Source organism: Toxotes jaculatrix, chromosome 1, assembly GCF_017976425.1.
Source record: "Toxotes jaculatrix isolate fToxJac2 chromosome 1, fToxJac2.pri, whole genome shotgun sequence".
In the NCBI taxonomy this organism is placed as follows: domain Eukaryota; kingdom Metazoa; phylum Chordata; class Actinopteri; family Toxotidae; genus Toxotes; species Toxotes jaculatrix.
The window spans coordinates 17738361-17755952 of record NC_054394.1 but is presented as its reverse complement, the minus strand read 5'-3'; the positions used below and the strand labels follow the sequence as shown (position 1 = coordinate 17755952).

The 17592-nt window shown below is 41.7% G+C and overlaps 1 protein-coding gene across 2 annotated transcripts; it reads right to left on the bottom strand.

Moving 5' to 3' along the window:
- Positions 1–3040: 3040 nt before the first annotated feature.
- On the bottom strand, positions 3041–15754 carry crispld2 (cysteine-rich secretory protein LCCL domain containing 2). 2 transcript variants are annotated; one of them, XM_041041788.1, is made up of 15 exons: positions 15611–15754; positions 13076–13445; positions 11822–11940; positions 10556–10688; positions 8836–8951; positions 8284–8384; positions 8000–8194; positions 7851–7911; positions 7665–7731; positions 7436–7566; positions 7224–7267; positions 7033–7105; positions 6826–6901; positions 6006–6136; positions 3041–4337 (listed from the first exon to the last, which is right to left on the bottom strand). In XM_041041788.1, the coding sequence occupies exons 2-15, from the start codon at positions 13349–13351 to the stop codon at positions 4286–4288; spliced, it is 1575 nt and encodes a 524-aa protein (XP_040897722.1). In that variant the 5' UTR covers positions 13352–13445; positions 15611–15754; the 3' UTR covers positions 3041–4285. The 2 variants fall into 2 exon arrangements, with proteins under 2 accessions (XP_040897722.1, XP_040897731.1); XM_041041797.1 differs by having other exon boundaries at positions 13076–13389; positions 15611–15753.
- Positions 15755–17592: the final 1838 nt, after the last annotated feature.

Below are 17592 nucleotides of genomic sequence, written 5' to 3'. Positions count from 1 at the left end.
GATGTAGCTATTTAAAATTAAAAAATAGTAGTCAAGGATCTGCAGTAACCCTTGTTTGCACTCTAACCTTATGATCACAAAAAATATTGAATAAAATTATGTTAAAGACCTTTTTCACTTTGAGTCAGAAGACAGAGACTAAGGAGGTAAACCTATCCTCCCATTAATTCCAAATACATTTTAAATGCTCCCTTTAAATAAATGGCTTTGTTACTGCCTCTACCCCCCTTCTGCATCTACAAATCTTACCACATTCTTGTGATGAGCAAGCAGGCCAGACAGAGCCTGTCATAACAACATCAGCCACATCTCCCGTTCATTTCTTTTGGAAGATTGTGTCTTTAATTCCAGTCCCTCTAAATTTAAAATTCCTCCACACAAACTGGTCCGTCCCGCCTGACATTCTTAAAACCATGTGCCAGACCAGAAAAATAAAATCAAAGTCACAAGAATTTGGACTCTACTATTCATTATCTGTCCAGTGTTCAACATTCTGTCTAGATGAACTGTAAGCTCTCGCCCAACCTTCCAAAATCTGATATATAATAATAAAATAATAAAATTCAACATGTTCAGTTCTGGAAATATTATACATAGCACATCTGCTCACATGGCTCTCCCTTTACAACCACGTAAAATTGCTCATGAGGGCACAAAGCTCTCTCTCTTCCCTCATAGGGAATCAAATCCGAATAATGCAAATGTTACCATTTTCTCTGAATGCTAATGTTACTCTGGTTTCATCCAAAACATGCACATAGCTCATCACTAATATGTAAAACCACTCTCCACTACTGCTGCTCTGCTGTAGAAATACTTGAGAGCCATTAATCAGTGCTAGACAAAAAGCCACGTGGTGGAGCATCAGTGACCAGATCACTTAGGACGTGACCATAATTGCCAAATTATGGGTCATGTTTGTCGGTGCAGCAGCATGTTTCTGCAAGCTGTTTTAATGAATTATTGAAAACAATAGAAGATGCTGAGATGAGTTTTCCAGAGTCTGTGCATCTGAATGAGGAAAACACAGTATATTGGAGAGTTCTGACAATTCATAGGCTTTAATGACAATAGAAAAAGACAAATAAAACTTCTACTGCTATTCCCTTTCAAGTCCCATGTGATGCAATTGCTGTACAACCAATACAATCCATTGTGAAAAGCACATTTGAGGACAAGAAAACACAAAATTGGACTGAGCCCCAAAGCTTTTCTCTGAGCAGTCAGGGGATTTACAGTGTGAGTACAAATTTTTATCTCCATTGACAATGGGAGTAAAATAGTCATTGCACAAGCCAGATGCAGCTGTTTATCAGTAAGATGGCCAGGACCCTTGGGCTTGGCCCAGTTTGGGCTTAACTGAAACTGAACATCTGCCTCTAATGAAAGTCCTGGAGGTATGAAAAATTATAAGTGTTTACAAGCTTTCTCTTCTTTCTTTGCCCTTCTCCTTTCCCCTTCCCATGCCTTTCCCCCCTTCCTCAGGGTTTAAGTAAATGAAGCATTCTTTAACAGCATGTATACAGTGATCTTATCACCTCAGTGAACTTGCCAGTTAGCTGTTCAATGACAAATGACAACTTCACCCTGGAGTGCGAAATGGGAATTTGCAAGGTCATGAAATTCTAGCCGAGTCCATGGAGTTTCTTGCTTTCCTCTGACATCAATGCCCCATAAGCTAAAGCCCTTATAATATTGGCAGATCATGTATGTGGTCCTTGAGTAAAAGTGATTGCTTCAATTTATTGTTCCACTTCACTCTGCATGAGTTTGACCGCAAGAAGCAGAGCCAGGTTATGAACATGGTCAGTGATATTCTTCCAAAGATAATGGTCAGATCCTGGGTGGCCTGGTTCTAAATTTCATTAATAATGGATGACACACACAATTTTAGTTTGATACTCTGGTCAAAGTGCATTTAACAAAGTTATGATCTTGTTACAACAGCCATCTATCTTTTTTTTTCATCGTTTGCGAGTCACTACCCTCAAGATGCAATAATCCACGTGTGCACTTGGGAGCTGTTTTAGTTAAATGGTCTTTTTATTTTGAATTAAAAGGATTCTTGACTTTTAATTGTCCATAAAGTCACAACCTCATGTAGGTGAGAGTAAAAGCTGAGTTGACTGGTTACACGGCCCCAAACACAACTAGGCTGCTCCTTTGCAGCCTACTATGAACAAGCAGAGCATAAACATTGAATACTCTCATTCATTTCCTATTCCTATTCAGAATAGGAAATGAATATATATATATATATATATATATATATATATATATATATATATATATATATATATATATATCAGCAACCTCGAAATATCAGCAGTGTGTACCTTAAATTTCATGTACTTGAGTCTTTTAATAAAACCATAGCATGGTCTGTAGTATTTGTAAAGCATACTTTATTATCAAATTGTGCCAAAAAATATAGAACCCATCCCACACCTGTATAAAAACAATACGACAAAGGCCTCTGAAATAAATTCACACATTTTAATCATAATCTTACTGCATAGAGGATGATTCAAAGATAAAAATCATAGTATTTACAGTTCCAATAACTTTACAAAACCTTTAAAATTTCCCATAAAAATTCCCATATAGAAAAGATTTGAATGCATAGCGCAGCGATAGGACTGAGGTAGAATAAAGAGATAAAGTTTAAATATGCTTGAAGGAAAAGATTTTAAAGTTACTCATTTTGTCTGGGCTTTTACTTTTGAATCCTCATGGAAACCAGCAGGTAGAGTGATATGGTTTAATGGTGCTATAATGTGTCTGATGTGATTTAGGCACCCCCCCAACTGGATAACCCAGTCCTGCAGAATGAAATGCACTTTAGATTTGTCTCATTAGTTCCTGTGAGGGATGTTAACTGTGCTAACGCATGTTTTTCTGTGCATTTATGTGACACAACAGAAATGTTCCAGAGAGCTAAATCAAGACAAGTGCACAGACAAAACAGCATTAAAATGGGGGTTGTACCAATGGCCACAGTGCCTCAATCCAGTATAGTGATAGACATTTCAGGTGTCTGTCTCCTACATGCACTGCATACCATAGTGTAGTTTGTTCCAAAGTGCATAAACTACAGTTTGGTGATGGGAATCCTTAACATTCACACACCTCAAATTATGGCCTGGTCTTCACACATACACACACACAAAAAAAAAAAATTGCACTCTGTACCTGAAACATGTCACACATTCATCTGTCTGGTGGGGGAGGGGGCAAAATTAACATTTTAACATTATCTTAGAGAAGCCAAAGAAATAAAGAAACAAAGAAAGCACTGAGCAACAATAAATATAAAATCGCATTTTACTGCTAATTATTAGAAACATATCTGCTGTCTGTGATTGTCCACAATACTGCCACCATTCTAAAGGCCAATCTCCTCCAACTATCATCTACTACACAGTGAACTCAGCAGTGTAACTCTTCACTTAATCCCCTCCACATGTCTGGCACTGCAGCAACACCAGCCTTCTTAGCGGAAACATTAATTCCCTATTGCAGTGCCTGCTGCCTGGATGCACTTTCATTTACCTTACTGTTTCCTCTACTTTTATGTCTGCCTGATGAGTTCTGGTCCACTCAGCCAACGACACATCCTTACTCACAGTTAGCACACTTCTTCACTTATAAATACAATTTAGACTTAGATTTGGTTTCACAGTCTAAATTTTTAGGAGCAGAAAAGCAAATATTATCCAGGTGAAGAAGAAGAAGAAGAAGGCAATATAATTAAATGAAAAAAATCTGAATAGAAAATATAAATGTTAATATATGGTACTCCATTTTTAAAACAAACAAAATATCATATATTCTGTACACAATGATTAAATACAGTGTGATCAGTATACATTCCTGTGTATGAAAACCAACTTATACTTGTAATAAGAACACGAATGTAAACATAGTACTTTCTGTAAAACATGTCTAACTCAAAACTTCCAGCACCAGCTGTTCAATGCATCGTAAAATATAAAAACATTCTGTATTCACAGATTACGTATGTCTAAGAAATATCCATATCTGGAGTTAAAAGATGAGAACAAATAAACAATCTATTAAAATATTGGACAATTACTTTTAGTGGGTGACTACTGTTTGATAACTAAGAAAAGGGAAAGGTGTGTATCCACCTGCTGGGACATTCTGTTTCCACTGAAGGTACAGAGATAGATGAACAGCCTTGGTATCCAATCTGTGGGCACTTCCTGCTCTTCAAGAGCAGCTGAGGTGACTCTGTTGGTCTTTGGACTTCTGAACTGAAGTCTCACTGCCTCACAGCAAAGACTCGGAAGGAGCCTCCCTCTGTGTTGCTCTTGCTGCAAACAGACGACACAGAAAACATGTTCGATGCATAGATGCAAACTCATACTGCGATCTAAGACGTAACTTCCGAAATGTCAGGGGAACTGTGAGAAATAGATTAGAAAAGAATGGTCAAAACTGAAGCAGCAGAGGCAGAGTTATCCTGAATTTTAATCCCTAGTATGGGGTACGCCCTAAAATCACCAGATCCCTAATGCAACTAAACGTAAGTGTCAAGCACAAGCTGAGATAACACTGAGGACAACATCAGAGTTATTTTCTCAGATTTTAGAACTCTCCCTCTACAGCCACAAAAGACAACATACATCTGTTTTTTGAGGTAGAGTAGTACTCCCTGTGACGATTAAACTGCAATTCACAAGAACTTCAGGAGTGTCCCCCTTAAACCAGATAAAAACATATTTTTTATAAAATGTGTTTTTGTGATACTTGGAAGTCTTCTTTTTAGTATTGTCCAAGTCTTCCCAGCAGCCAGATCTATTAAAAAGTACACAATAACAGTGCTCACAACATCTTTGGAAAAAAAAAAATTCCTCCAAATGAGACACTAACAGTGTGACTCATTGTTGCCGTATTTCTGAGACTGACCTTTCCAGCTACTGTGTGTGTTAAACTTAATGACTTTGTAATTAGTTCATTAGTGGAGAGACCTTGAAGCCCTGCCATGATCAATAATCATGACAGGCCAGTGCGATTGGTATCAAATCACAGATAATTGTCCGTATAGGAAAGCACTGACTAAGTGGTTGACAGTATTTCCATCCTCGAGTAATTGGATAGGCTGTGATTACTTCCCCAGCAGCAGCGTCCAGTCCAAACTGCCCACCCTGCCATGATGCTGGCACATGGCAGGGACTCTCACTCAGCCGTTTGACCTCCTATCCCAATGCCCTGAGTGGGGCCTTCGCAGCTCTGCATTCGATTTTATAGATTCAGACTTGAATTATTTTTGGCCATTCAGCACTTTGCACGCTCAATTGAAATGCCTGGGTAAAGTAAGCACAGATCCCATGTGTGGCCCATCCACACACCAAACCACACCATTACTCTTATAACCCCACATGCCAGCAGAACTGGCCACGAGGGCTTCTTTGCCTAAGCTTAGTCCACTGGAGCCAGCCACAGACATGAGAGTGATGTGAGAAACATGGTGTGCATGCAGGGAACCCACTACATGCCATATTACAGGACACATAAATCAAGTTAGGGTACAGTGAACCGAAACACCTTTCTCAGGCATACTTCAGATTCTCTTACCAGATTTACTTGTCTAACTTTACTACAAGCTTCTTGTTTTCCATTTCTGCACCGGTGAACATATTCCCTTATAACTGATAGCTTACATTTACAATGTAGGAAGCTCAGCAGTTTCGCAGCTACTAAATAAACGGTTGCTTGCTGACGGAAGTTGTCACTCACCACGTCTAAACATGGTTGTTCTCATTTTTAGACATCGCCTTTCTCACATATTCTACAATGAGACTGAAAGGAGCCAAATCTAAAAATATAGATATCTGGAATTCACCCTGTCTATAATGTTCCTATGATAACTTGCAACTATTTGACATGGTGCTTGAGCCATCTATCTTTGTACATTGTGTTATCGTGCAGCAGTCCTCATGTGGGAAGATTATTTCAGTAAAAAGTCTTTTCAGTGGTACCTTTCAGACTGGACGCCATTTTTCAGGACTCCAGCGTAGCTCTTTCTCTTGTCCAGAGGCAGAACATCCACAAAGCCACCGTCTGCTTTGATCACCCCTGCATGGATGGCTGCTTTACAAATGCTGGAGCTCTGTGAAGAGAAAGTGTGGGAGGATGAGAAATGTTGTTATAAAATGTTAAATTACTTCTTCCACTACACGATTATCTTTGTAATTCCTTTATTACAGATATAGCATAAATACAGCACAAATTATACTGCAGTCATTTACAGACACACATGTTAGCACACACACACACACACACAGACTCACAATCTGAGCCAGAGGTCTGGCTCCGGCACAACAGACCATATGCTCTTATCAACAGTCTGGAATGGAATCATTCATCTCTAGTCCAAACACAGAGCACACTGTCCATACACCCCTCCAACATATCTAACCAGACAGTTCATGTCTCGTGTTTAAGCAACATCCAGCTTCTACACCAGTGTGGAAACACATTCAGTGCCTGAGACTTCAAAACATTCTTGGGCACATTTGCTTGTCCTACCTCTGAGAGACAAGCATTTAGTCTGAGATAACATATGAGTAAGCCCCTGAAAGGTCAGACCCCATGCAGGGTAATACATCCCATGCAGCCTCTGGCTCACCTCACCTTTACTCCCATTCCCCATGAGCCAAAACTGTGATTCAATGGTTTTCCATAGCTACCGTGCATTACAAAGAATGCAAAGTCGCTCTAACTTAACCATGATACAGATCCACATACATTTGCTAAAGTTCAGTGAGAGCATGCACATAGAAAACGTGCATTACTTACATCTGAGTAGATGTTGTTTCCAATAACAGGTGACCAGTAAGAAGGCTGAGTCTTGCAGCTGTCTGGACAGAAGATTCTGAGGAAGAATTTGAAGCATCAGATAAGGATCATATTCATAGTTCAAAGTTCTTTTTCAAGAATAGTTAAAACCATTAACTGGGTAACAATTTTATGTTTTAGTTAAAGATGGTGGGTATGAGAAGGCACCTTGGGCAGTGTGAGTTGGGCTTTTTGAAAGGGCAGATTTCAGCCACTGTGGTGTAGCAGTCAGCAGTCATTTCTGTCTCAGGGAAAGAGAAAATTTCTTTAAAAACCTAGTAAGCGTTGGCCGACTGTGTGAGTCTTCATACTGTAGAATCATGAGTCAAAGCTCTTTCTAAAAAGAGTGCTTCACTTACCTTCCACTTTGGCCACCACAAAGGCATTGCCAGGTTTATATTTACTGGAAAAGAAATCACGGTGTTTAGAAATGAGGAGAACAAATGGTTCTCAAAAAGAATCCATTATTGCACAAAATGTAAATCAGCAGGGAAATTTGTTTCATAAGCTCTGCATGAGTAAATGGGATTTCAACCTATTTGGTCAAATCAGGCAGAGCAGAGATATCTACCTGAGAGACTCGATGCCATTCTTTTGGGATCTGACAAAGAATGGAGACTTGTTTATTCTTGTGATTTCGACCAGTCCTCCGTTGTTGTCAATCACGCCAAAATGAATAGCAGCTCGACAGATACTTGATTGCTGAAACAATAAAAAAAATAAGCATTTATACCTATTCACTTACAGAATAAACTGTTGCGTGACGTAGGGTAGTTGTTGTTTGCGCTGGATAGACTCACCACATCGTAGAAGAGAGTTCCCCAGACTTTCCCTTTCTTATTCATGCAGTTAGCTGGACAGTTATATCTGTGGTCAGAATATAAGTCGGAGACAAGAGTGAGTTGGCACTGGAGAGAAAGCAAATTAATAGACATATGTGCAGGATATCCAAAAATACCTTTACACTGAAATTAAAATAGCCTGACCTGTTGCAGGTTGCTCCTTTGCACTTATCTCGCAGTCTAGTCTCACACTTGATGTTTTGAGCTACAAGAAAAAAGAAAAAAAAAAATGAATAGATAGATGCACACGAACATGGAAGTCTGGGGTGATTTTGTTTAATCCCTGTAGATACCTAAGTAGGTGTTGCCGGCAGTCTTTGAAGATGGTGCCCTCGTTGTGGTGGGCTTAGGAGTGGAGGGCTTGGAAACTGGTTTCTTCGGAGCAGATGGTTTAGGCTTGGGGGCAGGTTTTGCGGTGGTACGAGGCGGAAGTGGAACCTGAGGCTTCTCCACCTCGTTCATGTCCTCTGTCTCTGAGCGCTGAGAGTCTATAGATGGATAGATAAACAGGTGGGGCTCAGGTTGGTAGTGTGTTAAATTTTAGCGTCTTTGAATAAAAAACACTTAGGGGTCTCACCTTTGTAGCACAGGTTGTTTCTACATCCTCCTCCATAGCTGGGAGGGCACTGGGAACAAGGGCGGCCATGCTGGTATGGGGCCTCTCCAATCCAGTTGCCCCTGCAGAAGTAATGCACAATGGACAGCTTGACTAAGGTGGAAATAAATCATCAGTCAGGCATCACTGGGCTCGTAGCCTTGTAATTACTTCAGCACTCTTTGCTCATAGTCAACACTCCTAATAAGTCATTAGTCCCACACTCCCCGTTGTCTCTAAGGCAATTACATCCTGTGGGCTGTCTGAAAAACAAACGCCTGCTCTGCTCCTATTTTTTCTTTCCTTGTGCTTCATTATTATTTTTCTATCCTGACTTCTGGAGGAATTTTAATGGCACAAACATGTTATACAAGCCTCTCGAACAATTAGTGCTACATATCTGAGGTACAGCTAGCTATATTAGGAGCACGCAATGTAGCATTTGTCAGCACTGTAAGAGGGAAGAATGTAAACTAAAGTCCAGAGAGGAGAGGTGTTGATGAACAGTGGGACGTGGAGGAATACTGATCTTACTTTGGGGAATAGTTGCACACAAGGTAAACGGCATTCTCCCATATTTCTCCCCACACGTTCATCCTTGGACACACGTGCACAGCACAGCCCACTCGGCTAGTTGTTGCCCAGACCAGCTGTAAAGAGGGAAATAGAAGAATGGCCAAAGTTAGCAGTTACTGAATGAACAGACACATGTGAGTTTACGGCCAAAATGTCCTGCCTCACGTTTCTCACAGCCTATGGCTCAATCAGTCATTCCAGAGGAAGAAACTAGATTGGCAGTCACAATTAATGGGGCCACTGGGACATCCAGGAGTGCCTGGTCTGTTATTCTGTCCCGGTCAGATGCACATCATGTGTGAACCCAGTTTGGCCTCTGTGACACAATCAGGATCATTTTCATCATCCAGTTAAAAGTGGAAAAAAATTCTCTGAAGAGACGAGAGGTCGGTGTTGGCCCAAAACGGTCCAAGGTAAAATAAAACGCCTTATTAAACGGAAAGCTGCTGCAGTGGTGCTACAGATGAATGATGTGTCATTTGACGGCAAGTACAACACAGCATGTTCCATAACTCCTCCTCACTTTCCTCCCAAACTCTCAAACATGTGCGCTCTCCCTCCTCAGGAATGTTCATCTTTTTTAGAGGCCACTGGAAGCAGTGAGTCAGCACATAGCCTGATGAGTGCTGAGTGCTGGTAGTTCAACACAATGCAGCCTCTAACTCTAGAGGGTCTCCCATATCGCTGTAGAGGTAGTGATGGAGTATGACCGACAGGATTGCAGATACATCAGCACTTCCAGCAAATGAAAGACAAAGACGAGGTGATGATGCACATATTTGGCACTGTCCCCTCTCTGCAGCATCTTCAAAAGAATCCAGGTCAAGTAGTGAGGGATGTCTGGTGTGTCTGGAAATGACTACCAGATGGCAGTGATCAGGTTTCAGGGTGAAGGCAGAGGGTGGAGTTTGGATGTTTCTGTAAACTCATCCCAGCAGCCACAAAGTAAAGTCTAGGGGAAGAAGAGGCCAGCTCACCCGTTGCTGTTGCCGTTTGATTGATTTCATCATGTTGTCGTCCAGTCTTCAACTCTTCTTTCTGTCCCCCGCACCCTCCTCAGGTCCATTACCTGTATCTGATTTTCTGTTTATCTCTCTAACAAGCTTCTTTTCATTATCTACATGTTACTATATACATGCGTGTCATTTGATCCCTCAGTCGCTCCACAACTCTGACCATAAACACTGTGAAATATCATACAGGGTGCACATCACATGTTGCAGCCTAATATTGCCTAGCAACACCTGTCAGGTAGCATATGTTCTGTATTACAGATGAAAGGAGGCATGTGACTTGATGCTTGACAGATTTGATCATAAATATAGCAGACATGACAGTACGTGTCATTTATTAAATTAAATAAATCTGATACCAAACTTTCAAAATCGATGCAGCAGATTTCATCTTTTTCACTCCATGCAATCTTCTTCCTTGTCAAAACCGCCTACATCACCCACAATGCAACTTGACCGCTAAAAGTTCGGTAGGAGATTCAGGACTGTTATGCTGGGCAATTTAACAGACTTCACACAGCTCCATCTGGTGCCACAAAGGCCTTTGATGTGTGAAATAAGTGGAGTTCCCTTTAACCCTTTTTTTTTTGTCTGCCTAAAAGTTTCCCCTGAACTCTTTCACCTCGTTTTCTCCTGCCTTCATTTTTTTTAAAAATCTGTCTCACCTGGGTGTAATGGGTGCACATGGGCCCGGAGCAGCGTTCTGGACACCAGGGGTTGCACTCGTGGGGGTAGGGATATGTGTAGTCTTTCACCTCATCGTACCAGTTCTGGACGTGGAAGGCAGGAGAGCGGTATCTGTAGAGCCCATGCACAGACACACAAACAAACACACACACAGACGGACAAACAGTAGGCTCAGTCACAGGCCATCCAGGTACCAGGGGCAAAAAGGGAAATATCTGGGTGAGCTGCCAGGTGCTTTGGCTAGACTTGAGAAACACTGCATGAACCTCCCTGCTCCTCCCCCTCCCTTCAGGCCTCAAGAGATGAGTCTGAATTTGACCTGGCACACAGAGCGGCGGTCTGTTCCCCTCCATAACAGGGGAAATCAAATCAGGTTTAAAAAAAAAAAAAAAAAGAATCAGAGCAAATCTAAACACGGCTCCACAGTCTAACAAATCAGTTCTAGCTCTTATTATAAACATCTCTTTTTACGGTATTGAAAAGTGCTGAGCTTATAAATGGAGAGTAGAGGGGGGAGAGGTTTAAAAAAAAAAAAAGTTTGTTGGCACAGGAAGAAAAGAAGGGAATAGGGAGGGAGGAAAGGGGCTGTGAGAATGAGAGCAGATTCCTGGAAGGGCACCTGCCGCGATAGCCATACGCTGTCGTACACAGAGGCCAACTGTGTCTGGTGTCTACTGGGACACACACACTCATTCATGCAAACATCAACCTTAATATGCTAGCACTGGCTAGCACTAAAAAGCACTACCCATGCTTGTGCTTCATACAAATCAATGGACCAAGATTTGTTTTGTTTTTTTTTTTAAAGGAGTAGATCATTTCAAACTGATTTAGACTAAGAGTTGTTGTATTTCCCGGAAGTAGGAAGGAGGAGGAAGTACGAAGAAATGGGAAGTACCAAAAGTTGATCTTGCCAGGTCGTAGCCTCGTTTACTTATTCTGCAATTAAGTTTTTACTGATTGGAATTACAATTTTTCTAATATGATACAATATTTTATTAAGGTAAAGTTTCTGTACTGTTGTTTGTGTTTAGATAATATTTTTTATTTGAGAACTCAATAGAAAGTGGTGTTAATAACTAAAAAAAAGGTTTTCAACAAAAAAAAACATGTTCATAATCAGAATCAGAATAACTTCTCAAAGTTAGGTATAAAAAAAATTAGTTTTGAAATTGGAAACTCAGGTGTTGTATCAGTGTATACAACTATGAATGGTACTAACTATGTGTGTTAGTGCATCTCACCTGCCCCAGTGAACACCCAGGTTTTGTCCGATAGACATTAGCAGGTCTTGAGGTCCATGGTCCCACTGACACTCCTCTGCCCACTGAGTGGCAGACCGCTCCAACTCATCATCCCAAACCTGCACACATTAAGTAAAACAAAAAGCCTATTTAACACCAGCGGTGCAGACTTTGCAACATTCACCTGCTGTATCCAAGACAACATGGAGCAGTATAATCCACATCATGTTCTGACTCAGTAGATACTTAACCACAACCTGTTCAAGGCCTCTGCTCCTGCACTTCCTTCCTTCCCAGTGAGCTGAAACTGAGCTGGATACAAGTACAACATTAACCTTAGACAGTGACATTTGAGCCGAGCAGCTGGCGCCTGGCCCTGGTCCACTACAAATCTCCAGCAATCACAGCTGAATTATCCACATTTCCTGAGTGGGTTTCTCTGCAGTGGCTGAGCGGAGGGTGGAAAGCGGAGAAGACACCTGACTCTCACAGTGGAGGGGGGCGCTATGAATGGAGGGAGGACTGCGTACAGCATGGCCCCTCTTTGCACATCTCCACAGTAAATTTCCAGCCTTTTGGTGGTCGCTAAAACATGCACACACAGACACCGCTGTAACCCCAAACACCCATACACTAACACAAACACACACACACTGCCTGTTCGATGGAATTTGAGAGAGCACTGGGCAGAGTAAATCTACAGACACTTTCCTCCCAGGATATAACCACACTCCAGAGACACACAGGCCACCATTGCTTCTCTCAACTTTATGGACCTCGTGGTTTTCAGTAACTTTCTGTGTGTCTCAACAATAATCCCTCTACCTTTTTGATGTGCCACGTTGTCCCATAATTTTCCTGTTCTAGCCTTACTCTCTGTGTCCTCCTTTGACCCAGCCCCCTCCCTCACTCTCCTGTCTTCTCCAGCACTGAGCTGTTTGCAGGTAGCACAGAGTCAGCATTATTATCCTCCTTGTAAAAGTGCTGCACAGCAGCCTGGCAATAACTCCCCATCATGACTGCATGTTTCCAGCAGAGAGAAAAGGTTGTTTTTATTATAGCAGCACTACTTTTCTAGGCAGAATAAAAAACCTTAAATCCTAATTACCAGCATCATTTCAGTCTCAGTTTCTGACAAGTTAAAATTAAGTTCTTTGTGAGGAAAAGCCAAAAATCTAAGTTGATAACTTAATTATCTGTGCTGATTAAGAATAATACTAAAACAGATAATTGAGGTAATGAGACATGTCTCACCATGTACTCCATGTTCGAGGCAGTGGGGTAGACGCCACCCCTCAGTTTGTTGTGCAGCTGGAGGATCTCCTCACGGTCCGACCAGAGGATGGCTCGTCGGGTCCTATTGCCAGCTGTGTTGCTGGTACCATCCCAGTCCGCTTCCTCCTCATAGCGGCTCAGCAGCTGCCTGAGCTCCTTGGAGTCTGGCAGGAAGAGGGAAGCTGAGTCCCTGACGCACAGCAGCAGGAGTGCGAGGAAGAGGACGGGGATCCAGGTCATGGCAGTGAAGGTCATCCTGACGGTTGGTTGGTTGGTTGGTTGGACTGGTAAGACTGCAGTAGACAGTGGATTTTGTGTGAGTGCAGTTCCTCAGAGTCCCAGTCACAAACTGCAGAGAGGAAATGTTTAATGAATCTTTCCCCTACTCCCCTACTGTGAGTCAACACAGCAGAGGACAGATTACAAAATACAGGCGTACAGATGACTCAACTAATGCAGGAGACACTTCCTCTGACAAAGTTATCAATTTAATGCACACACACATAAAAACATAGACACATGCAGGTTACAGAGTATTAAAAGTATGACAAAGTACAAAGCATTGCCCAGCAGCACTTTCCATCAGTTGCTGTCACGTTCCTCTCTGCTGCAGTTCAGACACTGAGACTTGGATAAAATATTGATGTGGAAATATGTCTCTTGTGAAGCTGAGGCCGAGTGTCCTCCCTCAACTCTGGACTTTTTACTCTCAGCTGTTCTGCTTTCTGTCAGTTCAGTCTTTTGTCACTTTATGGCTGTTGCATAAAAACTGTTAATAGTTTATTTAGTAGACTAACAGAATCTGATGCAATCCAGTGCAACTGCCCTGCAATCAGTCCTTCCTTTGAGAAGGTTTGCTCAGTTTTCTTTCAAACTGAGATGTTAACAATTCAAGTGTTTCATCTTATCGAGGCTGTGCAGGTGCTGCTGTATTGGAATGCTTTACGCTGAAGGATGTTTCTTATATTCTATCCTCCACATGTGGGTAAAACAAAACAAACACTTAAAACACCTCTCAATATAGTGCAATCCAATACAACTTCGCCTTACAGTAACTACAGCCTAATTAATGACCTTAGAGATTAATCAACTTCTCTGTGAATCCAAGTTTATTTATATGTAATTCTGTCTACCCCTTCATCCTTTTCTCCTGACTCTCTCTGATTGTTTTCTAACCAAACTGAGCAGCAGGGTGGGGACACGGAGGTGGGAGACCTGGGTTCAGGTTGACAAGCTTTCACCCTGCTGAACCGTCTTTGAGCAAAACACTGCATTCCTGACACATCCGAGGGCGATATTCTGTAACTGACCCCGCATCTGACCTCCCTCTGGAAGGCAACAAGCAAAAGAGCGAAGACGCCCGCGATTAAAGCTAAAGCAAATATCACAAAGTCACAAACTCGTATAAAGAGAGAAGAGCAGTCAGTCAGTGTGATCAGAGAAGAAAGGAAAATAAATAAACCAAGCTCTAGCACGCACTTGGTTGCTCTTATCCTTGAATCCCTTCACCTCTTTCCCTCTGGCTGAATAGACGACTTGAGGTCTGGCACCGGCTCTGTGTCAACATGCTGTGCCAGCTCTGGGCACTGTGAGCCAGCGGGCAGCCCAGGCACCACACCCTTCTCCTCTGCCTGTGCAAGCCCCTAACCCCCCCCCCTTCACACTGAACCTCTACCAGCTTCTGTGTCTGTGCCCTTCTCACGGCTCTCATGAATTTTATACCCCAGTGACAGACAGAGCAGAAGTGATGGACACATGTACATAATCCACATCTGTGGTAAACTGATCCCTCTTCGCCACTGGTGGGCTTGTTTCTGATCTGAAGAGGGACTGACCTCCTCTTCACCCCACCATGAATCTGAATGTAAACACAACTCATGCCACAATAGACTGTAGATTATCTGATTTAAATTTATTTTTGTTCATGCTTGCTCATTTTTGCAAATGAGAGCCATTTAAAGATGGGCCAGTTTTTCTATTCTGCAATGGTTTGCCCCTTAAATGGATCTTTTCTAGGTGAACTAGAAAAGACCCATTTCATCTTTTCATTTCATTGATAACTTAAAATCTATCATTAGCCTACCTTTTGACAAAACTTCTCTTCTCATAAGCTTACTGCCTGTATATTGTATTTTCCATCTTGATAGCTATTGCTCTCCCATTGACATTTCCTCAGTGAGGAGGCAGTCTCACAGTGCAGCTGCAGTATCTTGCCAACAGCCTCTTTTACAACAGTGGCGTGGTTTGTAACCCACGAGTGTAATATCAGAGCTGTTGGTGTCATGAGTTCATAGAGTCACAATGAGTAAATCAATCAATCTGAAAAAAAAAAAAAAAAATCAAATCAAATGAGAAAATTGAGTCAGTCAGAAGGTGCATCGTCTACAAATCAGGTACACAGCTGATCGCCTTATTTTTCCAAGCTGATTCTAAATTATAAAAACAGAAAACTTAAACCCCTGCTATACCACAGCGTACCTGAAAGCTACACGTAAATGTCTCATAATAGCTCACCTCTATCTTAGTATCCAGTTGCTCGAATATTTCAGTTTCCTCTGCGCGCAGGAGAATGGATAGGATTATTTCCCTTGTGAGAGGACCAGGCTCTTGCTTGTTGGCGGTGTTCCTGCAGCACACATAGGAACTGTGTGACTCCCGTGCAGCTCAGAGCGCCTTATATAGAGAAGGAGACCCCTCAGGACCAGAGGAAAAAATTACTGTCTCTCCTCACTCCCACACTCGCCAGCCTCCCTGAAGTAGGCTATGTTCTTGGCAAACAGCGCGCAGTGTGTGCGCGCGCTGACTAGCCGCCTAATGTCAGGAGGAAAACTGCAAATACTGTAAATCAGAGGACTGTGAAAGGCGTCAGCTGCAGGCAGCTGGATCAGCATCTCTGAATCACCTTGTCATGTATCAGGTACACAAACACACGAGCTTCAAACATTACAACAGACTGGACACAACATTCATGTTGGAGTGTGTATTGGACGTCAGCAAATCATACACCTCTGCATCACAATGCTCTGCGTCCACTTGTCTCTTTGTATCGTTACTTGGAGACCAGCCGCCAACAGATGAAAGCAGGCAGGTGAGAACGGGAACAGGTGAACAGGTCACGTAGTGTCTCCTGGGTAATGTAGTTTATTTAGAACCATTATGAACCTGATATAGAGGGTAGAAAAGAGCACAGGCAGCCTGTGAGAAGAGGAAAAATAGTGAATGGTTCCTTCTAATAAGGCGCCATTCACCATTCAAAGGCTGTTGTTGAACGTAATATGTTTATTAACGGTTAATAAATAATTCACTAATGCTTTATAGATTAGATGAACGATTTTGGGTTGCCAGGTTGTGAAAAATCCTTCATCTGGAATTCATCCTTTCCATTTGCTAATAATACAGTTAACTATAAACGATGGTAATCCACTCTTAAATGATGAAGTTGTCAATAAAGGTCGTAATCATTAAGTCTGTATTAGTACTGGTTTGTCATCCAGGTCATCTGCAGCACTCCTCTACAAATAAGTCAAAGATAGTTTTCACAAACTGACTACACAAAAGTTGTTCTCATCATAGTAACTGCTCAATAAAGTATGAGTGAATGATTCATTAACAATTGATCAGGTCATTAGTGACAGCTCATACAGCCTTTATTAAAGGTGCCTTATTTTAAAAGTGGCATCCATGCTTGTAGTGATAATTTAGAGGAAGAATAGTGTTACGACTTGTGATGGATTAAAAAGATCAGTCAAAATGATTACAGGGGCTATTTCTGTTATAATCTAAGTGAATGCTCCTGCTTTTTACTCGATGACATATAAAGTTTCAATGTATTTGTTTTCTCATATTCACTGAGTTTTGCTGTAGTTGTGTTTCTTCACCACCAACACACAAGACTTTCAAATGCCACTTATAGAAAAGTTCTAAACTTTCACAAGACTGTAGTTTCACTGATTGTAAATGGGACAGTCAATAAAGAAACTGGAACCAAAAACGTGGCTTACAACTCTATCTTAAGACAAACGTAAAATCTTCTCTGAGATTCCTGAAGAAATGTCAGATCAGATCAGATCAGATGGAGGCTTGGTGGTCAAAGTGGATCTTTCTTAGGAAACTACAAACACATTAGACAAAACACATCAACTTAATTGGCCATTATAATAAAGGTTCACCAGTAGAACATTATTAAAATGATTCACATCACTTAGGGCAGGTGTTATAGAGAATAAAGAGCAGAAGAGAGCTGACCTAGCTGGCACAAGGCAAACAAGGATCTCCAGCTCTTAAGCAAGGTTCATCATGTGTCAGGGTCCTATCTCCTTACCGATCTGACAGATGGCTCGCTGTGCTGTGACCCACATAGTTCACATGTTATTCCATTACGGGCCTGATTTCAGATATTTACAAGAACACGGTCACTGAGAAGGAATGCCATCAAACTGAACCCTCAGACAGATTTCCTTCCCACAAGCAAACTGCCAGTTTGGGCTTTACACTCA